Genomic DNA, 24,270 nt, shown 5'->3' on the forward strand with positions numbered 1-24,270 from the left:
TTCTTTTTTTTAAGTATTTATTGCAGAGAATGTTGGACACAGTGTGACGAGTGGCTGAGTTCCAACAACATCCATTCCAGGACGAGGAAGAAAAACGTCTGCAAGAGGACCACATGGACCATCCCGGCTGCAAGTGGGCAGCCGGCCAGGAGGATGCTGCCCAGGCAGAAAGCCGGCTTGGGGTGAGCCCCTGCTGGGGTCCCAGACTTCCCTCTGCCCCCTCCCAGTCCTGTGACACATCTGGCCCTGGCGATGTGGAAGAGGCCTCGCTGGTTTCACCTCAGTGAGCCTGAGGTCCCGGAGAGGTGGCAACATCTAGATGGACATGCCACTGTCCAAAGGGACCCATTATGGGCAACAAGCAAGCATGGCCGGAAGTCACCAAGACTCCGGAGGCCACAGAAGCAAAGGCTGCAGTCCCCGAGTCCCAAAGGCAGCAGCGTGGCCCACTGGCCCCAGGTCTAAGGAGTTTGGGGCTCCAATGGAACATCCTGCCACAGCCCTGTCCTGGGCATCTCCCCACCTGGGTTTGGCCACAGCTGCTGTGGCACTTGAGGCCATCAGCTCAGGCCAGGGTCATGGGATCCTGGGCCCTGACTTTACCCAGGACCATCACCCATGGACAGCAGCACATCCAACTACAAATCCACACATGTTCTCACCCAGCCTCACAAGGTGCTGGCCAGTCTGTTCTCCCAGCTACAAAATGGAGCTGGAATCTACTGCCCAGCCCACCTCTCTGGGCCCCAGAGAACTCAGGGGCATGATGGCAGGCTCTCCGAGGTCGTTTTCATCAGGCTCTTTTGTACAAGAATCAAAAGTGATGACATGGCTGGGAAAATCCTCCCAGGCCAGGGGCTGACTCCGGCTCCTGCCTTTCCCAGGCTTCATCCCCCAGGTGGAAGTCAACAAACGCCAGGACAGGCTTTCTGAATCCTTCACAGCAAATGCAGGTGTGACCACCAGTGTACACTCGTGCGTGGACACCGGCAGCAGCGGTCGAGGTAGCCGGTGGCACAGCTGGGAGCGGAAGAGGGCAGCCTCTCCCCGAGCATGGGAAGGGGATGCGTAGAACAGCTCTGTCCTCGTGCCTTTATGTGCTGCACCAGCTTATATGTTGCACCATGAGAGCAGTTGGGGCAGGGGTGGCCTTGGCCACCAGCTCCCACAAGTATTCCAGTGTAGGCATCGTTGGGAAAGGGTGACCACCAACGCCCCCCTCCCTGTGTGTTTCTGGGCATCCCCATGTGCAGAAGTGAACACACTGCTTTCCCAAGCGTCCACTGATGCAGACGCATGGACCCCAGGGTCTAGCCCATGGAAGGGGCTGCCTGCCATGGTGGAGGCTCTTCAGCTCCTGGTGGAGTGGGCTGGAGAGGGCTTACTCCCGCTGACTGAGGCAGAAGCAGCTCAGGATTCCCTGAAGATTTTGCCTCTGGCTCCGTAAGTGGCTGCAGAGAGGGCAGCAGAACCCTAGCAGGGTCCCCAGGTCCACCCAGGCGGCGCAGCCTCAGTGGCTGAAAACATCACAGCAAGTGCTTTCTGTTTCACATTTTTGGGGTTTCGTGCTTCACAAGGCCCCCCAGCCGGTGAGAGAGAACAGGAGGAACAGGTGTGGGAGTCCTCTCACCGGCCGGAGGCAGATGCGGTCAGGCAAGCGATGTTCAGCAGCAGATCAGACACCACGTATACAGCCCTGTGGCTGCCAACAAGGAAACAGGGGGGCTGGGGCAGGGCTTCTGGGTGCCACCAGCCAATCTTGGCTCTGAGGGTGTTTCCTGGGCGGTGACTGTCACACAGACCAGTGGGTCTGGAATGACCTCCGTCCACAGGGATCAACGCCGGCCCGGGGGTCACAGTGGACAAGATACAGTCACTGGTGAGCTGGGACCGTGACGAGGGCTTCCTCTGGAGGCCGAGAGATGTCTACATTCTGCACAAAAACAGACACACAGAGCACTGACCCTGTGCCAAGAAGAGACAGACACTGCTGTCTGCTCTGCTCGTCACTGCGGCTGCTGGACTCACATTCTCACCCTGAGGAGCCCCAGCTGCAGGACTTACAGCCCAGCCTTCCCTAAGAGCTGGGGGTCAAGAGTTGCTGGGCAAGTGGTGGGTGGACAGACACCAGAACAAAGGTGGGAGGGGGAGGACACCTCCAGTTACCACTTGCTCCTTGCAGGCAGGTCAGTGGTTACCCAGAGTGAGGCCATCCCCTCCTCCTGCCTCAGGTTTGGGTCAGGTGGGGAGAAACACCTAGCTGGGGATTATATCCTCATCAGGGGGCAGGAAGGGGACCAACTCCTGGGGATGCCCTCTTCCTGGCTGTGTCAGTGGGCAGGTGTCAGATATGGGCCCAGCAGCCTGTAGGCATCTCTTGGTCTGCAGCTGGTCTGTCCCTTGAGAGCTGGGGCCCCGGGCCCCCTGCATGTCCTGAAACCACCACCGCCCCTGCCGAAACCAACAGAGAACTCAAGCTCACTCAGGAGGCCCCCAGCTGGGCCTGGCCATGGCGCTGGCTGTGTCTGGACCCCCAGGAACATGCCCACCACCCCAGCAGTGACCCCGCTGCTACCTGAGGCCTGTCGCGGTGTGTGTTCACGGCTGCCACATTCAGGAATATGGACTCCACTTTACAACCTGCCAAAGGGAAGACGCACATCCATTTCCCTCCTGAAAAGCAGCTGGACCACAGGTAGAAGCTTCCCTCGAGAGGCAGATTGGGGTGCTGGGGACCAAGCACAGCCTCAGCTTCATCCCAGACATCCCACCTTAGGCAATTCTGGGGGCCCCCTGGGGAAGGATGAGGTACCTTGTCAGGCCCAAGTCTCCATGCCACTGCCCAGCGCAGACTCAGCAAAGAGCCCAGGCACCAGGCAGAGCAACGCTAAGGACAAGAGGCCTACCTCAGGGGCTGAGGGCGGTCCGAGGAGCAACAAGCCGAGCTCAGTGAGGGGTCATTATGCACAGTCCTCAGGACCCCAAACCACCATACCCAGCCCTGTCGCACACATGAGGCCAAATCACCATGGTACCAGGCGCTCAGTGCAAAGGGGGACAAGGGGATTAACACACATTATAATGACATCGGCTACCACTGAGCTTTGCACTTATTGCCCCAAGGACCCAACCATGTGTGGGGGTGCCTCTCCCAGTGCTAAAGGGGAAAAATTGAGACCGAGGAGGTGAGGAAGCCTCCCAAGGCCTCCGCTGGCAGAGTCCAAGGCAGAGGCACATATTCTAAGGTTCAGGTACTGGGTGCCATGGGGCTTCATGGGGGATTCTAGAAAAACCAGTAGAAAAGCCCTTCCTGTGGATGGGTGATGGTTAAGGAAATATCACCAGGGAGGCTTCCTATGGCCACAGGAAACAAAATAAAAAAATTAAAAAGCAAACTGGGATGTTATCCTTCAAAGGGAAAAAAAAAAAAAGCAAACTGGATCTTGCCTAGGAAATCCCAAGGACAGCGGAGCCTGATGGGCTACAGTCCATGGGATCACAAGAGTCAGACAGGACTTAGCAACTAAACGAAAACATGGATTTGGCAGTTTCTGTTATGTCCGTGCTGTAAGAATTGAAATAATTAAAAGCATTATTTGTGATATAGAGAAAACAAAAAGCAAACCGGGGAAAGGTAGTGGGGTGGCGGCAGGAGGAACGAGCTTCTAATAGAATTTTCAGGGGAGGGGTTTGCAGACAGTCAAGGAACTGTGTAGAGAGCCAGACTGGCCTCCAGGTCAGCGTGTGGGAAGCTCCCTTACCGTAAGCCACGGGGGTCAGCTTCAGAACCGTGTGCAGCGGACACTTGAGGTAGGGCAGCTGCTCTGTGGACACAGGCAGGGAGGGCTGGCACCGGGGAGGACCAGGTGACAGTCCCCCACGATCTCTCTCACACACACACCTCCCGTGGTGGGGGCTGCGTCCGCACCTGCCGCCTTGTCAAGGAAGTAGGCCAGGAGACAGCGCATCACAGCCTGGTGGCAGATGACCAGCACATTCTCTTGCCGCTCCAGCTCCATGATGACAGGCTCGAGTCTCTGGACTAGGTCCTCGTAGGACTGTAAGGGCAAGTGAGAGGCGTCCCTCAGCCCAGCTCTAGGCGTAGGCATGGACACGACCTGGAGAGGGGGCTACCTTTTCCTGGAACGCCTTGCCCTTCTGGAAGGTTGGGGAGTACTGGCAGTCTGACAAAGGGATCATCTCCCCATTTCCAGGACCCGGTCCCAGTAGGATCAAGAGGGCAGGGCTGGGGTTCAGGCTGCATCCAAGGGACCACCTCCCTGCCTACTCTGGGCCGTTCAATGAACCCTCAGCTGCTGGAATTCACATGCTGGTGGAAAAGACTGCTCCCTGGCTGCCCACAGCACACGAAGTGCAAAGAATGAGCCTTCGGTGAAGGGGAAAGAAAGCCCCCAAACTTCCCACAGTGCAACCTGTCAGAACACCTGAGCTCCCAGGAAAGACCCCTACAGCCCAGTACACCTCCCAGGTGCTGTGAGGGAGCCCATGGACCAACCTTGGGGCCTGGAAGGTTGAGAGCTTTACACTAGGAGACCCAGCCCTGGGGGTTCACCCCTCTTTGCACAGAGTGAGCAGTCCTTTTGGGGGGAAAAAAATAAAGGCCTCAAGCTTGGAGCTGCATTGGGCTCACGCTTTGATTGGGAATAACACCATCCTGATGTGTGTGGGTGCCTGGGGTTTCGGGGGGAGATCCTAGATTGATTCTTTTGGCAACTAACTTCCCTACCAGTTCCTCCCCTTGCCGCACCCTGCCCTATCCTCTGAGCAGTCAGCTACTCTATTTCTTTTCACTGTTATCTGGGCTGCTTCTAAATTTGGGCTTTGCCTCACAGTATGATGTGGGGAAATATTGATGCTACCCAGAGCTGTCCTGTCCCCAAGATCAGCACAGCCTGGCATTTGGGCCAGGGGCTCCTGCATGAGTATGTGGATGCGTGTACACACAGCTCTGTGTCTGTGGGAGGTGCTTTTGTTTGGCCACTGCCCCAGGTCACCTCCGAGCAGTGGAAGACACATGAGTCCCAGGTGATGCCATTTCTACCCAGGACCTGGGCTGAGGCAAGAGCCAGTCTGACGGGAGGTGACAAGGCAGGTGACTTGTGGTGGCCACGATTCATGGGGGGAAGGGGAATCCCTAGGTCTGGATTCAGGGCTGGGGGTGGTGTCTGGAGCGGTAGGGAGGATGGAGTCAGCCCATGAAGGGAGAATAAAGATGGGGGCAGCACTGGCCATCCCCCACCCAAGGAGGGGCCTGCAGCCTTGGCCACACCCGGGAAGTGACGGAGACCACACACACCCAGGTGGCCGACCTCTGAGGCCAGGCCCCTCCTGCTGCCCACGCAGCTGCTACAGAGCCCTCAGGGCCCTCAGCCGCAGGCAGGCGGCAGGTGGCAGGGACTAAGCCCCAAATCCCACCTACCTCCCCCTTGGGGTACCGGTACCGGTACTTGTCTTGGTCTCGCAGGGCAAACTCCAGAGGATAATGGTCCTGAATCTCCTCATAGGTCATCTCCTCACAGACGCCCTAGGGAGACACCACAGTCATCACAGCACCCACGCCAGGCCTGGGGGTCAGGGAAGGGCGTTTCCTGGGCCACAGGGGCCTCCTGGCCTGGAAGTTTGTACCCGGCTGGGAAGAGCAGGCCCCCTGGGAACACTAAGCAGGGGGCAGTCTTGCAAACTTGGAAATAGCTGTCACGAGTCTTTTCTACCCACCCATCATCCAGCCAGCCAGCCAGTTTATGCCATAAAAATACACACAGAAAGGTTAACTAGGTGTCTTTTGTTTTCTGTGCTCTAGAAATGCTACACCAGCGCATGGACTGCTGTACAAGGTATAAAGGAAGATTTCACTCATGTTACTCAGGCTGCACACACACACGCAGCAGAGAGTACCTCATACAAATGCCATTTTAAAACAAAACCAAAGAGCCCAGGAAAATGCGTGGGCTGACTGGTGTCAGTCTTCCAAGGCGCAAGCTGAGACCCAGCACACAGGCTATGTCTAGAGAGGAAGCAATTAAACACCCATAATAAAAAGCAGGTGCTTCAAGGCATGTGTGTGTGTTTTTTTTTCCCCTAGACAAAGCCTTGGGGCAAAGCTGTCTATCAAAAAGGAAATATAAGGGGGAAAATTTATATCTGTAAATGCCTATATCAAAAAAGAAAGATCTCATATCACTAATCTAAATCTTCCACCTTAAGATCCTGGAAAAATAGCAAACTAAGCCCAAAGCAGGCAGGAGAACACAGCACAAATTCAAACAGAAATTCATGAAATAGAAAACAGAGAAAAGCAACAAAATCAAAAGTTAGTTCTTTGAAAAGATAAAAGAAAACTCTTACTAGGATGACAGGAAAAAAGATAGTGCAAATTATTAAACCAGAAATGAAACAGGGATATTATTAAAAAGCGTATAGAGACAAAAAAGATTATAAGGGAATGTTATGAACACTTCTGACTCGACAGATGTGAGTTTGAGCAAACTGTGGGATACAGTGGAGAACAGAGGAGCCTGGCATGCTGCAGCCCATGGGGTCACAAACAGTCGGACATGGCTTAGTGACTGAACAACAATAAAATGCCAAGAAATAAGAAAACTTATCAAATAGGAAAATTCTTACAAAGATACAAACTACCCATTGTGAGATGAATGTGTTCTCCCAAAAGACAGGCTAAAGTCCTAGACCCTGGGAACTGTGAATGTGACCTTATTTGGAAATTGTCTTTGCAGATATAATCAAGTAGATGAGGTCCAATGACTGGTGTCCTTTTAAGAAGGCCATGTGAAGACACAGGGAGACACACACAGGGAAGAAGGCCACGTGATGAGGGGGACAGGGACTAGAGTGATGCACCAATAAGCCAAGGAATGTCAAGGATTGCTGGCAGTTACTAGAAATTTGGTAAAAAGACGGGCATTATTAGGAGAAATTCCCTGGTGGTTCAGTGGTTAGGGCTCTGTGCTCTCATTGCCGAGGGCCTGGGATCAATCCCTGATCACGGAACTAAGATCCTGCAAGTCAGGTGCAGCCAAAAGAAATGATTAGGGTGATGATGGCTCAGAAAGAAATGAAGGACAGTAGAGAAGCCTCTATCGTCCTAGGGAATACATATATCATCATGAACAGAATATTGCTAGAAATATGAATATCTAGGAATTTCCTTGGAGGTTCAGTTGGTAGGACTCTGCTTTAATTGCCATGGCCCCAAAGAGGAACTAAAGAGACTCTTGATGAAGGTGAAAGAGGAGAGTGAAAAAGCTGACTTAACACTCAACAAGCAAAAAAACAAAGATCATAGCATCCGGTCCTATCACTTCATGGCAAACAGATAGGGAAACAATGGAAACAGTGACAGACTTTATTTTCTTGGGCTCCAAAATCACTGCAAATGGTGACTGCAGCCATGAAGTTGAAAGACGCTTGCTCCTTGGAAGAAAAGCTATGACAAACCTAGATAGCATATTAAAAAGCAGAGACATCACTTTGCTGACAAAGGTCAGTTTAGTCAAAGCTATGGTTTTTCCAGTAGTCATGTATGGGTGTGAGAGTTGGACCATAAAGAAGGCTGAACGTGGAAGCATGGATAATTTGTACTGTGGTGTTGGAGAAGACTCTTGAGAATCCCTTGGACTGCAAGGAGATCAAACCAATCAATCCTAAAGGAAATCAATCCTAAATATTCATTAGAAGGACCGAAGCAGAAACTAAAGTTCCAATACTTTGGCCACCTGATGAACAGCCGACTCATTAGAAAAGACCCTGATGCTGGGAAAGATTGAAGGTAGGAGGAGGAGATAACAGAGGATGAGATGGTTGGATGGCATCAACCACTCAATGGACATGAGTTTGAGTAAGCTCTGGGAGATGATGAAAGACAGGGTAGCCGTGGGGTCGCAAAGAGTCGGACATGACTGAGCGACTGAACAACCAAACAACCATGAAAAGATGACTAACAGGTCATAGATATTACCAGTAGACTAGTTTCCAAACTACAGATAAAGAAGGGGATCCAGAGCATCTAAGAAAACAATCAGATTAACTTCAAAGAAAAAAGAAAAATCAAGGCTTCTCTGCAACACCAAGCATTACAGCCACATCCATGTCCCTGAAAGGTACATATCAGATCTCTCACCTGAGTCTGGGAGTTATCTGCATGAGAAAGAAGTCGGGGCTGGAAACCTCCCAAAACTTCCACCAACCACAAATGATGAAAGCCCACAAAATGGGTTAAATAACCTATAAAATGGGTCCAAAAAATTGCTTATTCTTTCGAAAGAGTTCATCAACTCTAAAGAGCTAAAACATGGAGAAGGGAATGGCAACCCATTCCAGCATTCTTGCCTGAAGAACCCCATGGACAGAGGAGTCTGGCAGGCTACAGTCCGTGGGGACACAAAGAGTCAGTCACGACTGAAGTGACAGCCCACATGCACATATGTATACTCTACATGTTAAAAGCAATTAAAAAAAAAAAAAAGAAGAGCTAAAACAGATTAAAAAAATAAAACCATGATGCTATACTCTGCCCAATTACAGTAAGGAAAAAGAAAAAAAAAGCACACAGAAACAGAAATAAAACATCCTCATAATTCCCAATAGAGTCAAGAATTGTTTTCCTGTTACTAATTTTGATAAGTATATTTCAGTTATTCCTTTATTTATAAGAATTCTGCTTAAGAATGTCTTTGAAAAGCTGTAGGTAATGAACACTGGAATAATAAAAAACATTGCTTGCCTTCCAAATTACAGAAAAGATGATGTTCATACAGGGGAAAAAAAGAAATGAAGAGGAATTTGCAATCCATTGGGTAAAAAAAGGACAAAGACAGCAACTGTAATAATAAATATAAATGGGTTTAGATCCCTAAATGAAAAAGGTCTCAGGTCAAAAAATAAACCAAAGATATGGTCCTTTCATCTAAACAAATGACACAAAGAGGTTAAAAATAAAAAGGAGTGGGGCTTCCCTGGTAGTTCAGTGGTAAAGAATCTGCCTGCCAATGCAGGAGACACAAGTTCGATTTCTGATCTGAGACGATCACACATGCCACAGAGGAACTAAGCTACCAGCAGCTAAGGCACCACAGCTATTGAGCCTGTGCTCCAGAGCCTGGGAACCGTAACTACTGAGCCCACGTGCTACAACTACTGAAGTTCATGCACCCTACAGCCTGTGCTCAGAAACAAGAGAAGCCACTGCAATGAGAAGCTCGAGAACTGCAACAAAGAGGAACCCCCACTCACTACGGTCTCCTGCACTGCAGGCAGATTCTTTACCGACTGAGCTACAAGGGAAGCCCAGAGAAAGCTGGCACAGCAACAAAGACACAGAGCAGCCAAAAATAAAATATATAGATTTTAAAAAAATAATAAAAGGGAGTAAGTGTAGCCAAAAAATATGGATGAAAAGGATGGCAAATTTAAACCAAAATGAGATATCACCTCATACTCATCAGAACTGTCTGTCAAAAAAAAACCCAGAAAAATAAGTGTTGGCACAGATGTGGAGAAATCAGAACCCTTGTGCACTGATGGTAGGAATCTTTAAAGGTGGAGTTGCTGCGGAAAAAAATACAGCAGTTCCTCAACAGAATAAAAATAGAATTACCATATGATCCAGTAATTCCACTTTTACATATGTACCAAAAAGAAATGAAAGCAGTGTCTCAAAGGGATATTTACACACCCATGTTCTTAGCAGCCCTATTCACAATAGCTAAAAGGTGGAAACAACCCAAATGTTCACAGATAAAATGAATGGATAAGCAAAATGTGGTATACACATACAGTGGAACCATATTCAAACTTAAAAATGTGATCCTGACATATGCTACAACATGCATGACCCTTGAGGACACTATGACAAGCGAAAGAAGCCAGTCACAAAAAGACAAATGCTATATAATTCCACTTATGTGATACATTTAGAGACAGAAAAATCATACGGACAGAATCAAAAGAGACGGAAAAGGGAATGGTGGTTGTTAGAGGCTGAGTGGGGAGGAAAAATGGGGGCTATTGCTTAATGGGTACAGAGTTTCCATTTTTCAAGATGAAGAGTTCTAGAGGGGACTTTCCTGGTGGTTCAGTGACTGGGTCTCTGTGCTCCGAATGCAGGGGACCTGGGTTCAAGCCCTGGTCAGAGAACTAAATCCCAAATGCCACAACTAAAGATTCCACATGCTGCAACTGAGAACTGGTACAGTCAAATTAAATAAAAATAAAATATATATTTTTTAAGTTCTGGAGATGGACAGTGGTGATGATTGAATATTATGAATGTACTTAATACCATTGCACTGTGTGTTTAAAAATGGTGATTGGGACTTTCCAGGTTGTCCAGTGGTTAAGACTTCCACTGCATGGGGCACAGGTTTGATCCCTGGTCAGGGAACTAAGATTTAGCATGCCACATGGCACAACCAAAAAAAAAAAAATTTAAAAGGTGGTTAAGATGGTAAGTTTTATGTTATTTATATATTACAAAAAAGGAAAAAGAACATCAGAATGATAATATTCAAATTGGTCAAAGTATAAGTCCATGCATAAAGTATTTTATAGTAGACAGAGAAGGCAATGGCAAGCCACTCCAGTACTCTTGCCTGGAAAATCCCATGGATGGAGGAGCCTGGTAGGCTGCAGTCCGTGGGGTCACTAAGGGTCAGACACGACTGAGCGACTTCACTTTCACTTTTCACTTTCACACATTGGAGAAGGAAATGGCAACCCACTCCAGTGTTCTTGCCTGGAGAATCCCAGGGATGGGGGAGCCTGGTGGGCTTCCGTCTGTGGGATCACAGAGAGTCGGATACGACTGAAGTGACTTAGCAGCAACTATCCAGAATGAAGGCTGAGCCACAATGGAGTGACTGGTACCACATTTGCTCTGAGTCCAACATGAACAATTCAAACAAGATGAAAATGGACAAATTTACACAACAATCGTTTGTAGACTTGAGACAACAGGCAGAGCAGGGCTATGATCCTCCAGAAGGGCCACAAGGAGCCTACAACTGCTGCAACTTACTGCACGGGCACTTCCTGGCGGCAGAGCAGAACATCACAAGGAAAGAAACAGAAGACACACAGAAAGAACAAAATTAAACTCTAAAATGCAAAGTTCACTGGATGAGTTTAACAAAAACAGAAGTAAAGATAAGTGAACCTGAAGACACAGCAATAGAAACTACCCAAACGGAAGTTCAGAAAGAACAAAAGACTGAGAAACAATGCACAGAAGCTGGATGACCTTTGCGATTATCCCAGAGGTTGTATATACTGTACCAAGTGGTCTAACACACACACTGTTGGAGTCCAGAGTAGGAGACAGGGTGGCAGAAAATGTATTTGAAGACATGACGGCTTAATTTTCTTTTTCAAATTGCATATTTAGAAACCCAGAAATCCAAGAATCTCAATGAATTCCAGCAGGATAAACATGAAGTAAAACATTCCAAAGCATATTATAATCCAATTACTTAAAATCAATAATAAACAGAAAATAGAGTAAAAGAAGATACACTGTATATAAAACAAAGACGAGAATGACAGCAAACTTTTTGCCAGAAACAATGTGACCCAGAAGACAATGGAACTGCATTTTTAAATGCTCAAACTGAAGGAAGGCTCTGTTGGTTCCTCTCATTTGCCGCTCCACATATTTTGACTTTTCTACCTGCTCTCAGCCCCAGGAGACTGACTTTTGTGGACACATTGACAAGGCTCCTGTGACCACTAATTTCTTTTTGGGCTAGGCCATGGGGAATGTTGGTAGGAGGTCACAGGACAGAGGAGACTCAGGCTGAGATGTTTATTCTGACTCCCCCTTATAGAAGTTGTTTTCAGCCGTCTAGGCCCTCACCCAAGGTCCATCCCACCAGGCTGCCCTTTCCTCACTGCTCCCTGCCCCCAAGATCCTGTATCTTCTCTCTCCTCTGCCCAAGGGAAGCAATGGTCCCTGTTGTTTCAAGGCCCACTATCTTTGCAAAATGGTATATATAAATCTTTTCATAAATATATATATCCTTTTATAAATATTTCCTGAATTAACCTAATTAGAGTGGCTATCTGCTTCTCTTTATGTCCCACAAATTCTTAAGTCATGAACTTTAAATTACTTTATAATAAAACATTAAAATACATACAGAAAAAAAGGTAAAATAAAACTGTTGAAAATGCAAGAAAAATCAGCAAAATTATAATGAGTATATTTAACAACTATGATTTATTATGATCAAATAGACCAAAAAAACCCAGAAAATTTGAATGATATAATGAAAGAAGCTGAAATTAATACACCCATGCATGCATCTCTTAGCCATAAATGTTAATACCACAAAGCTAATCTCATTTCAATTAAACTTATACGTGTTTCCTTCTCTCTAGCCAATTTTGAAGAAATGGCTTTGAAAGAAGTTACTTTCAAGAAAATGCCAGACACGATTCCATTTCTTCTGGAATACTTCATTTTAAGACTAAAAGTTAGAAAGCTTCATTATCTCTCTTTCACTTACACATACACACACACACCCTGTTATTCTTCCATATAATTGGATAATGGACATTCATTGGATACTGTATCCAAATAACAGGCAACAGACCTTCCTTTCAAATGAGATATTTATAAAAATTTACCATATTCTAGGCAACAAAGAAAGCCTCTAAAAATTCCCAAAGGCTGAAATACAGGTCACCTCCTTGGATTGCAACAAGATGACACCACCCTTATGGCAGAAAGTGAAGAGGAACTAAAAAGCCTCTTGATGAAAGTGAAAGAGGACAGTGAAAAAGTTGGCTTCAAGTTCAACATTCAGAAAACTAAGATCATGGCATCTGGTCCCATCACTGCATGGGAAATAGATGGGGAAACAGTGGAAACAGTGTCAGACTTTGTTTTTTGTTTTTTGGGGCTCCAAAATCACTGCAGATGCTGATGGAAGCCATGAAATTAAAAAACGCTTACTCATTGGAAGGAAAGTTATGACCAACTTAGACAGCATATTAAAAAACAGAGACATTACTTTGCCAACCAAGGTCCGTCTAGTCAAAGCTATGGTTTTTCCAGTGGTCATGTATGGATGTGAGAGTTGAACTGTGAAGAAAGCTGATCGCTGAAGAATTGATGCTTTTGAACTGCTGTCTTGGAGAAGACACTTGAGAGTCCCTTGGACTGCAAGGAGATCCAACCAGTCCATTCTAAAGGAGATCAGTCCTGGGTGTTCATTGGAAGGACTGATTCTGAAGCTGAAACTCCAATACTTTGGCCACCTCATGTGAAGAGGTGGAAAAGACTCACTGAAAAAGACTCTGATGCTGGGAGGGATTGGGGGCGGGAGGAGAAGGGGATGACAGAGAATGAGATGGCTGGATGGCATCACCGACTCAATGGACATGAGTTTGAGTGAACTCCAGGAGTTGGTGATGGACAGGGAGGCCTGGCGTGCTGTGATTGATGGGGTCGCAAAGAGTCGGACACGACTGAGCGACTGAACTGAACTGAAAGTCAACCATGGGAATTCCCAGTTGGTCGGACATCACACTTTCACTGCACAGGGCCCGGTTCAGGCCCCCGGTCAGGGAACTAATATCCTGCAAGCCATGCGGCATGGCCAAATAAATAAATCAACCAGAAAATCCCCTTAAATGCTTTCATTATTGAAGAAGAAAGAATGACAATAAACGCGTCAGTCAATAACCTTTAGAAGGAAAGTAAGTAAAAGGAAAATAACATCAAAGCAAAATATAAATGAACTACAAAATAGAAAAAGAATGGAACTGATACAGTCTGAGATCTGGTTCTTTGGAAATAAAAATTTCAATAAGTGACTAATCTCTGACACACCTAATTAAGAATAAAAACTGCGCAATATCAAAGGATGGGGACAGAGGTAATAACACCTCACACTGAGATGACTCTACCATTAGGTTCTAATATATAACTTACTCTGATGAACATATAAAGTTTGAATAAAATAAACTATCCAGATGACTCAGGGATGGAGAGATAAATAGGAAGTGATAAAATAGCTACTACAGGTATACCTTGGAGATACTCTGGGTGTGGTTCCAGATCGCTGCAACAAAGTGAGTCGCAAGAATTGGTTGGTCTCCCCATGCATATAAAAGCTACATTCACATTATACACTGTTCAGTGTGCGATAGTATCATGTTCTAAACAACGTACATGCCCTAACTGAAAAATAAAGTATCTCTAAAAAAAAATCGCTAAGTATCATCCAGGACTTCAGCAAGTCATAGTACTAACATGGGAGATCACTGGTCACAGATCACCGTAACAAATGTAATAATAGTAATGAAGAGTTTGAAATACTAAAGCGAACAAATGGTTTTGGAAAATGGAGCCAATAGACTTGCTGGATAAAGGGTTGCCATCAACCTTCAATTTGTAAAAAACACAGTATCTGCAAAGTACAATAAAACAAAGTACAATATAAGCAGGCCTGCCTGTACTGTAAAAGCTTGATGGTAGACACATGTGGGGTGGGTGGGGACACGACACACCCTAAGATAACTCCCAGTGAGTCAAGCTCTTATTAACCCCCTTCCCTGGAGTAGAGTACGGGCAGAATCAGTGACTGGCTTCTACCTTTTTTTTTTTTTTTGACCATACTGCACAGCTTGTAGGATCTTAGTTCCCTCACCAGGGACTGAACCCATGTCCCCCTGCAGTGAACGTTGGCAGTCCTACACACTGGACCACCATGGAATTCTGGGAGCTGTCCCTTGTAAACAGCCCAGTGTCAGTGTCAGCCTCCCTGGCCTGGCACCCCACAGGAATGCTGGGTCTGTGGCCTCTCCCGTCTCACAATGCCATGGATGCCTCTGTTCCCGTCCCCCATCTTTTCCAGCAGGGAGGGATTCCATGGCATGCGGCTTCATCACCTTCCTCCCTACTCCCCACCTTCTCGGTCCCACGTGCTTCCATCTCAGCCACATGGACACAATGGAACAAGCTCGCATGCTGAACAGACGTTCTGCCTTTTCCACGACTGCATCCGCCTGCTGGGGCTGGAGGACCACCCCCAGGACACAGACCAGGGCACCACAGAAACTCTCCAGACCAGCCAACTCGCCCCCTTGGCTAACTCCCCCAGGGAACTTCTCCTTCCTTTCACTCCTGAGTGAAACCTCCATGAGGTTCTGAAACAGGACTCTGACCACCTGCATCCCTGTCCCTTCCTGATATCCTGGAAACTGGGCCTCTGCTGATAGCTTACGGTGAACGATTTTGGATTCCTGATCTCCGAAGAAGATTTAGCTTTGGGACCAGGCACCAAGTTTGATCCTTCAAAAGCTTTTGTGTAGCAGAGTTTTATTTTAAAAAAAAGGACTGAGAAAGCTTCTGACGTAGACAGAAGGGGGATGGAGAATGCCCCCCTCGCTAGTGTTAGCAAGGGAGTTATATACTTTCAAAATTAGTTATTACAATAAAGCAAAAGAATGTCTCAAGGTTAAAAAATTTTACCAGACCCACTCCTACAATTTACATTTTAGGATAACAGGACTAGGACTTAACAATAGAAAGAGCCTACCAGACCCAATCCCATAATATACATTCTAAGATATCAGGATTAGTCAGAAGATTTTCAGGAAGGAGAAACTGTCCTTAAACAGGATGCAGTGTTGTCATATAATCCCTAGTACAGAGTTTAAACTGAGTTGTGTAATCATCAGTTTCCGGCTTAAAGAAAAAAAAAAACCATTTTATGTGACTAAGACTAAGGAATGTAGAGAAAAAAAAAAGTTTGTCCTTTCCTCCTCCTTGAGAACCCCAGACCCCTCTCTCCTCGGGGACCCCGGACTTCTTATCAACTTGCCGAGGCATTGACTCACTCACTGGCCGTCTCTCAGGGCCTCCTGTCCCCATTCTCTCCCTTTCTACCAGCCTCTCATCATCAGCTTACACACGGCCAAGAATCCCTTGACTCCAAGCCTCTTGCCTCCCACTCATTTCCCCATCCTGTCCCATTGGGCAACAGCCCACTAGGCTCATGCCAAGACTCCCAGTGGTCTTGTTACGACATCCCAACCATCAGCTTGGAGACTGGCCTCGTCACCCTTTCCTATGGACTTTCACCCCACTGACCATGGCCTCCTCCTTTCTGCCTTGACTCCCATGACCCTCATCGGCCTGGTTTGCCTTCCACCTCATTGGACACCTATGCATGGCTCCATCCACAGCTCGTTACTCCCGTGGGCTCTGCCCTGCGTCCCACTTCACCTCCCTCAGCCACCTGATCCATTCCACAGTCTCAAGCACCATGTCTATGGCGGATATACCCAAGCCCCACCACTCCTTAGAGATCAGATTGCCTCCTGGGTATCTGCCATGGAACATCTCCCAAGAACATAACATCTTCCTCTCATCCACTACCTATTTACCCGAGCCCCTGCGAAGTGGTGAATAAAGCAGACGTGGTTCGTGCCCTCAGTGAGCGCCTCACCTTCCCTGCCCCAGAATCCTTCCCGGCAGCTGGAAATCCGGAGCCATCCTGGATGTGCTTTTCCTTTTTACGTCCCTGGTGGGGTATCATCAGCCTCCATCTCTTCACCTGGATCTAGGTCCCTGGCATCTGGCCCTGTTCCTAGCACAGGGTGTGTGTGCTGAGTCACTTCAGTCATGTCTAACTCTTCGCGACCATATGGACTATAGTCCACCAGGCTCCTCTGTCTACAGGATTCTATTCTCCTTCATCGGCAGGCAGGTTCTTTAGCACTAGCGCCACCTGGGAAGCCCTAGCATGGCACAGGCTCACATAAATACGTGGTAAATAAATGAATGAAAACACCCCAGCCCTCTACTCCTCTCTCACTGCCGCCACCCAAGTCCCAGATTCCTCACCGAATCAGGAGGCATCTCCCTCCTCCAGCTTCTCCTCCCACCTCATCCCAACAAGACAATCCTATCAGGCGGGGTGATCTCTGTAAGATTCAATGGTAGACTAGCTTGTTTTAGACTAACCCTGGCCCTGAGAGCTACTGGAAAAGCCAAACAGAAACAAATAAATACCTCTGTTTGACATCATCACAAAGCCTTGAGGCAAAGAAGACCTGAGAGGGACTTCCCTGGTGGCCCAGTGGTTGAGAACCCACCGTGCAATGCAGGGGGACACCAGTTGGATCCCTGGTCCGGAAAGATCCCACATGCTCCAAAGCAACTAAGCCTGTGAGCTACAACTATTGAGCCCACGTGCCACAACTACTGAAGCCTGAGCGCCCTGAACCCATGATCCTCAAGAAGACAAGCAACTGCAGTGAGAAGCCTGAGCACTACAGCTAGGGAAGCGCCCCCGCTCTAACCCAACAGAGAACACCCACAAGCCCAATGAAGACCCAGTACAGACAAAAATATGAAAATAAAAGAAAAAAGGAAATATAGTTTCTTTTAAGAAAGAAAAAAAAAAAGACCTAAGGGGCCAAAATCCTGAAGTGAAGGGAAGCCCGAAGAGATGAACCTGATATATGGGATCATTCTTCTCTTGGAGGTTTTGTTGATTTGAAAGTGAAGTTAGAGGGATGAGAAGCCAGCTGATAGGCAAGATGGGTGAAGGTGTAAACTTCCAGTTATAAGATGAATAAGTCCTGGGAATGTAATGTGCAGGATGGTGACTATAGTTAACAATATGTATCATATATTTGAAAACTGCTAAGGGAGTATGTCTTGAAAGTTCTCATCACCAGAAAAAGAAAGTTTGTAACTACGTGGTGATGGATGTTAAATGAACTTACTGTGACAGTTATTTCACAACATATGCATACATCATATCTTCACCATGTATGTCTACATGCTGCTGCTGCTGCCAAGTCACTTCAGTCGTGTCCGACTCTGTGTGACCCCATAGACGGAAGCCCACCAGGCTCCCCCGTCCCTGGGATTCTCCAGGCAAGAACACTGGAGTGGGTTGCCATTGCCTTCTCCAATGTGTGAAAGTGAAAAGTGAAAGTGAAGTTGCTCAGTCGTGTCCGACCCTTAGCGACCCCACGGACTGCAGCCCATCAGGCTCCTCCATCCATGGGATTTTCTAGGCAAGAGTACTGGAGTGGCTTGCCATTGCCTTCTCCGGTGTGTCTACATAGTTACATGCAAAAGAAGGGAAGGAGGGAGGGATGCATCAAAACCATAATCAACGATGACACGTTAAACGAAAAAGCCTTTCTGACCCTCAGCACTGTCATTCTGATCCTCAGCACTGTCACCCTGGGTGAGCGCAGCTGTGCCCAGACCTGGGCAGGGGAGGGGAGAGACGTCAATTACCGCATCAATCTCGTTAAGAACTTTCCACTGCTCATAAGGCACACCCAGGGCCTCGGCCGTCTGGATCGTCCTCTTCATCTGGCTTGTCCAGACCTTTAGGTCCTTGATGTTCTGATCCCTGATGAACTGGGCCAGACTTTTGGCAAACTGAAACACATCAGAAGCAAATTCAGATGGACAGGTCCTGGGCTGCCCTCCAGAGCCCATGGGGCCCAGCCTCAGAGAAAACCGGTGTGGTAAAAAAAGATAATAAACAAAACACATGAACTAACTCTCGATGACACCCACTCCCACAAGTACAGTCCCTGTGCATTCTTCCCAGACCCTGAATGGAGTTCCAGCTGAGGCTCATCAGGTCCCCTGCCAGTGCTGGACCCCCACAAACCATGTGCCTAGGCTGGACCATCTTCCCAGCAAGGCTTCGATTTCTTCCCTGGACTGTGGCAGAGGATCACCGGCACTGCGGGCACTCAGCTCACTCCCATAGCGGCATGCCACTCCAGGGACAGGTGCTCAGCTGGCGGCAGCTATTATGGAAGCCAGAGATCCAGGCATCTGCCTGGTGACCTTCCCTATGAAATGGGAACATTCCAGACTGGATTGCACATTAGCTGGAGTCCCTCACCAACACACGTGTGCACACACACACACACACACACAAGTGTGAACACTGACCTCCCTGCCCCGGGGGGACAGCCCTGGGTCCCCGCCGATCCGGCCCTTGAGGTTGAGCTCGCTCTCCCCATGCCGGCAGAGGTAGATGGAGCGGGGCGTCACGTGGATGTTCATGAGGTAATACACGATGCGGCTCTGGATGTGGTCGGCCACGCGGTTCACGACGTAGCTCTGCCCCACGTCCATGATCTTAATGTAGGACAGATCCCTTTCCAGAGAAGGCAGGGAGAGGTGAGTGAGACCCAGGTCCTCCAGGGGACGCCCTGCTTGCTCCAGAGCCTTTCCTCTCTGACCCCGCCAGGCTTGAGACCACAACACGCTGGACCATCAGCTGGTGTGCGAGCGACAGGGGTGCGGCGGGAGCAACATGACACGTGTGACATACAGACAAACCCGGTGAGAGGTGCCCCACGCTCAGCATGCTCCCAAGAGGTGACAGCCAAAGACAGAGTCAGTCCTACCACATCCGGACTTTCATCGCTGCTCTACGTCCCCGGGGCCCCTCTTGCCTACCTCTGAGCTCTCAATGCACTGTCTGCAGGATGAACAGGAGACAGTTTTTTCCATGATTGACCTGATGGTAGTAGCTGGCAAACACACCTCCCCTTCCAGTCTTCCAGGTCAGCCATCCATGGGCCTGGCCTGGCCTTTCCTTCCCCCAGTGAACCCTCCCCCTAGAATCCAGCCCAGGTCATCTGAGTGTGCCCAGCACCCGTGCCATCCCATGCCACGCAGCAGGTAGACAAGACAAGCAGCACAGGGGGATGGTACTAAGGGCGGCAGCTGATAAGCCCAGCTCCACCACATTCCCTGCTTTGGACCAGCGCAGCCCCGCAGCGTGGAGAGCAGGGCCACAAGGAACAACACTGTGCTGGGGAGACCAGCAGAATCACAGAGGCGGGGCAGCAGCTCCGAAAGAGTGCCAGCCTCGCCAAGAAGACGCACAGCCAGTCCAGGGACTGTCCCGCAAACACCCCAGATACCATCTCTCCAACAGTCACTTGACTTCCTTGGTGTGTAATTAAAGATTCATACATAATTACAAGTGACCCAAGCACACGTTCAGCCTTTTTACTTAATGCTACATAATGTATGGCAAAAGGAAAAGGAGCGAGAGAGGAGGAGATGGTTGGATGGCATCAGTGACTCAATGAACTTGAGCGAACTCCAGGACATGGTGAAGGACAGGGAAGCCTGGTGTGCTGCAGTCCATGGGGTGGCAAACAGTTGGAAAGGGCTTAGCGACTGAACAACAACATAACATCCACTTTTCCATGTCTCTTTGGCACGATTTATAAGGACTGTGTAATACTTTATTCAGTGATTAACTTAATCACTTAGGTGTTAATTACTTAAGTGTTATTCACTTCACCACCACCCCCACTTCTGACATAAGGAGTTGTTGGCAAACTATGGCCAGTTAGTCAAACTCAGCCTGGTTTTGCAAATAAAGTTGTACCGGGACACAGTCATGCCCATTTCTTTACATGTTCCTTTAGTACTAGATGGCAGAGTTAAGAGACTGTATGCCCCCAAAGCCTAAAATATCCACCACCTGAGTGTTTACAGAAAGAGCCTGCTGATGGCTGGCTGCTGTCCCAGCCACTCAGAACTCACTCCTATGAAGCACTGGCCACCGTCAGCTCTTCATGGGTAGGACCTGGGCACCCTGTCCCCCTTCTCAAAACACAGACCACACACCAAAAGAAGAGCATGTACTGTTTGCAAATGCCTCACGGAAGACCTTCTGTGCAGAAAACAGGCTTGATTTTATGATGGCACAGTAGAAAATTCTGACTCTCAGAGCTCCAGATAAAGCAACTGCAGTTCTGTGAGTCACCTCTGGGTTGCGAGCTCCACCCCAAGGAGAGAAACAAAAACGGACAGGGCATCTCGGCCTGCTGGGGTGGGCCCTCAGCCGCCGCCTCGGGGAGCCACAGGAGCAGCCCAGGGGACCAAACCCCGCCCCCGCAGCCATGGCGCTGCCCCGGCTCGCCTGTCCAGGTCCTCGTCCAGCGTCTCGTATGAGCTCTCATAGCACTCGATGCGCCTCATGAAGTCCTCCGTGGCCTCGTCGCTATCGCGGTTGATGTAGTCAGGGCTGCCCAGTTTCACTTGCTGCCGGAGCCAGGCACAGAGCAAGGACACATCAGCTCCAGAGGCCAGGCAGGGGGGAGGCCAAGGACAACGCTGGGCAGGGGGCTAGGGGAGGAGGCTGGAGGCCAGTCCTAGAGGGCTGGTCCCATTAGGAAGAGGCCAGCGGCTCCCCGGTCCAAGCTCCCCCACCAGCGCTAAGAGAGTATTACTAGGCATCCTGAGATCTTAGTCCCTCATTTTTGTGGTACAGGGGGAGGTGAGGCCAGAGGGATAAAGGGACCTGAAGCCCCTCCCCACCTAACGATCTCCCCAGACACTGATGCTCATTTCTCAGACAAAAATGGAATATGGGTGAGGGGACAAATCTCTTTACCCTTCAAAATAGTAACACCCCCTCCCCCACCCTCCCCCTCCCTCTAGGGGCTGAAGCTCGACTCCTACCATCCAGGGGAGGAGGAAGGGGAAGGAGAGGGAGGGGAAGAGAAGGAAAGAAGGAGAAATGCACAGCCCTCCAGACGAGTGGTACTCGGGGACCCAGGACCACCCAGCCCAGAGATCTACTGCCTCCCCACCCCCCACCCCCACCCACCGAGCTAAGGTTGGACCAGGCATCAGCCCAACCTGCAGAGGGACCTCACTGTCACAGGCCGTCTTGAGTGTATTCCTGTCCCCCACGAGGTCAGGCGCACCGCACCACTCACCACAATGTTGGCAGCTATGACCTCAGGATCCACACAGATGGACTCGACAAAGAAGGTCTGCGGCAAAGACCAGGGCGGGCAGGAAAAAAGGAACCAGAGACACATTTAGGGCCCTGGGCCTGGCTCCCTGGAGCTCCCTACCCACTGAGGGCCCTACTGATCAGCCAGGGCCCTGAGGCCCTCCTTCAGGGAAGAGGGCCTGGACAAGGGGCACGGAACCCCAGCAAGTGCCGCCCCACCCACGACTTGCCCACAGGAACCCCACTTCCCCAGAAAGAAACCTCCAGGTGGAGAGAAGAGCATTGTCACAAACCCGCTCAGGAGCCCACCGGCCTGCACACAGCAGAGGCCAACAGAGGGGCCCCAGGGGCCTGAAGGTGCCACAGCCCAACCGAGGAGGTAAGCGGGGGGGGCCTCACCTTGTAGCCGTTCTGTTCCCCAAAATTAAAGATGGTGGCTCTCCGTTCTCGGGTGGTATTTGTTGCATCAAAAACCTAGGATCAAGTCGGGGTTAACTCAGCCTCTGGCACTGGAAAAGGTGGGAGGCCACCCGACAGCTAGAGCACAGGGGCTGGATTTCTCACTGAGACCAGCTGATGCCTGGCCATCTGCCTGGCCAGTATCCTTCAGACCTGCAATGGCTGGGCTGGTCCTCCAGTTCCTCGGCAAGCGCCCCAAGGAAGCTAGAAGGAGCAGGTGCCCATGCTCACAGTAGGAGAGCAGGCGCTCAGCTCATGTCTGACTAACAAGACTTCTAGTGAAACTAGCTAAACCTGGAGAACTAAACCCACATTTATTTCCACTCCATCCTGAGACCCCAGTAAGATGGGAACAGGATAGGAGATGTATGCTGTCACCATAATTTTTTAAAGATAGACACTTGGTGAGTGGCTCAGAGAAAAGCAAACGCAAGCCCTTACCAACCAGAGCGCACCTGTTTTTCAGACCTGGGATAGTTAGGAGCTGGGCACAGGCATCTCGGCAAAAACGGACAAGGGTGTAGCGGAAAGGGGAGGACTGGCAAGTGGCGGACTGGCTCCACTGGAAGTGCAAGTGGAGCCCCAGGACCCCTCCCTGCCTCCTCCAGGCGGATTTTAGAGCACCACTGTTTCTAAAGAGAGATGTCATTGGACCAGGGTCACTGAATGCTCCAGCAAAACCTCGAACATGGGAAATGAAGACTTGGGAATTCCTTGTGGTCTACTGATTAGGACTCCATGCTTCCACTGACGGGAGCACAAATTCAATCCCTGGTCAGGGAACTAAGACCCCACAAGCTGTATAGGGCAGGTTAAAAAAAAAAAGACTAAATCAAACACAATAAAAGGAACGTTAAGAAATGAGGACAGGGCATAGCATAGAAGGAAATGTCAAAAACTTACAATTATTGTCTAAAGAGACACGAAAGCATAAAACAAGAACAGGGTTCGAAAAAATTGGAACGCTCAGAAAATAAGACATTTTAAATTTGGAAATTGTACCATGAAAGTATAAAACTTCAGGCAAACACTTCTCAGATAACATTAGGGAAGTTTCCCTGAAAGTGGAGCAAAAGAGACAAAGGGAAAGTAAGGGGGGGAAAGACAAAGCTAGGGATGAGGTCCAATATACAGCCGCCGGGGGTTCCAGAAAAGCGTCTCCAAGTGGGAGAGGGGCGAGGACTTGATGGTGAGACCGTGGTGGCGGTGGCTTCACCAAGTAAGATACATGACAGTTTCTCTGACCGGCTGGAGAAGAGTCTCCTGAGGAAAGCCCCCCAGCCCAAGGACCCAGCATTGTGGAGAAGACCACCATAAGGCACATCACTCTGAAGACCCTGAAAGCTTCTCCAGAGAAAGGGCCTGAGAAGCCCCCAGCTCCTCTAGGAGATAAAATCTTTTTTTTTTAATCTTAACTTTTTTTTGGCTGCACTGCACAGTTTGTGGAATCTTAGTTCCCCGACCACGGATTGAACCAGAGTCTTAACCAGAGAGTGAAGAGTCTTAACCACTGGATCACCAGAGAATTCCCTAGGAAATACAACTTTTAAGGAGGATCAACAAATCAGAATGACAACAGACTTTCCCACAGACTTTCCATAATACAATGGAGCTGCTGCCACTGCTGCTAAGTCACTTCAGTCGTGTCCAACTCTGTGTGACCCCATAGACGGCAGCCCACCAGGCTCCCCTGTCCCTGGGATTCTCCAGGCAAGAATACTGGAGTGGGTTGCCATTTCCTTCTCCAATGTGTGAAAGTGAAAAGTGAAAGTGAAGTCTCTCACTCATGTCTGACTCATAGCGACCCCATGGCCTGCAGCCTACCAGGCTCCTCCGTCCATGGGATTTTCTAGGCAAGAGTACTGGAGTGGCTTGCCATTGCCTTCTCCGACAATGGAGCTATGTCATGAAAATTTTAAAGGAAATGTTCTTTCCACCTAGAATTCTATACCCACCCATCAAAGGCGAGGATTAAAAAAAAAAAAAGATATTTCTGGACATGCAAGGTCTCACAAAA

The 24,270-nt window shown here is 49.0% G+C and overlaps 1 protein-coding gene across 4 annotated transcripts in view; it reads right to left on the minus strand.

Annotated features, from left to right (window-relative positions):
* Positions 1–24,270, minus strand: part of PFKFB4 (6-phosphofructo-2-kinase/fructose-2,6-biphosphatase 4) — a 40,750-nt gene continuing 16,480 nt past the window's right edge. For all 4 annotated transcript variants that reach the window (XM_055413755.2, XM_055413757.2, XM_055413754.2 and 1 more), the window contains exons 5-14: positions 22,194–22,268; positions 21,775–21,831; positions 20,973–21,094; positions 18,977–19,184; positions 18,302–18,448; positions 5,441–5,545; positions 3,929–4,058; positions 3,762–3,824; positions 2,576–2,640; positions 1–1,933 (exon numbers count right to left, since the gene is read on the minus strand). In XM_055413755.2, coding sequence (XP_055269730.1) covers positions 1,874–1,933; positions 2,576–2,640; positions 3,762–3,824; positions 3,929–4,058; positions 5,441–5,545; positions 18,302–18,448; positions 18,977–19,184; positions 20,973–21,094; positions 21,775–21,831; positions 22,194–22,268 — 1,032 coding nt within the window. In that variant the 3' untranslated portion in view covers positions 1–1,873. The remainder of the gene's footprint in view (positions 1,934–2,575; positions 2,641–3,761; positions 3,825–3,928; positions 4,059–5,440; positions 5,546–18,301; positions 18,449–18,976; positions 19,185–20,972; positions 21,095–21,774; positions 21,832–22,193; positions 22,269–24,270) is intronic.

Source organism: Moschus berezovskii, chromosome 24, assembly GCF_049115385.1.
Source record: "Moschus berezovskii isolate FMDL1 chromosome 24, NW_MosBer_1.0, whole genome shotgun sequence".
In the NCBI taxonomy this organism is placed as follows: Eukaryota; Metazoa; Chordata; class Mammalia; order Artiodactyla; family Moschidae; genus Moschus; species Moschus berezovskii.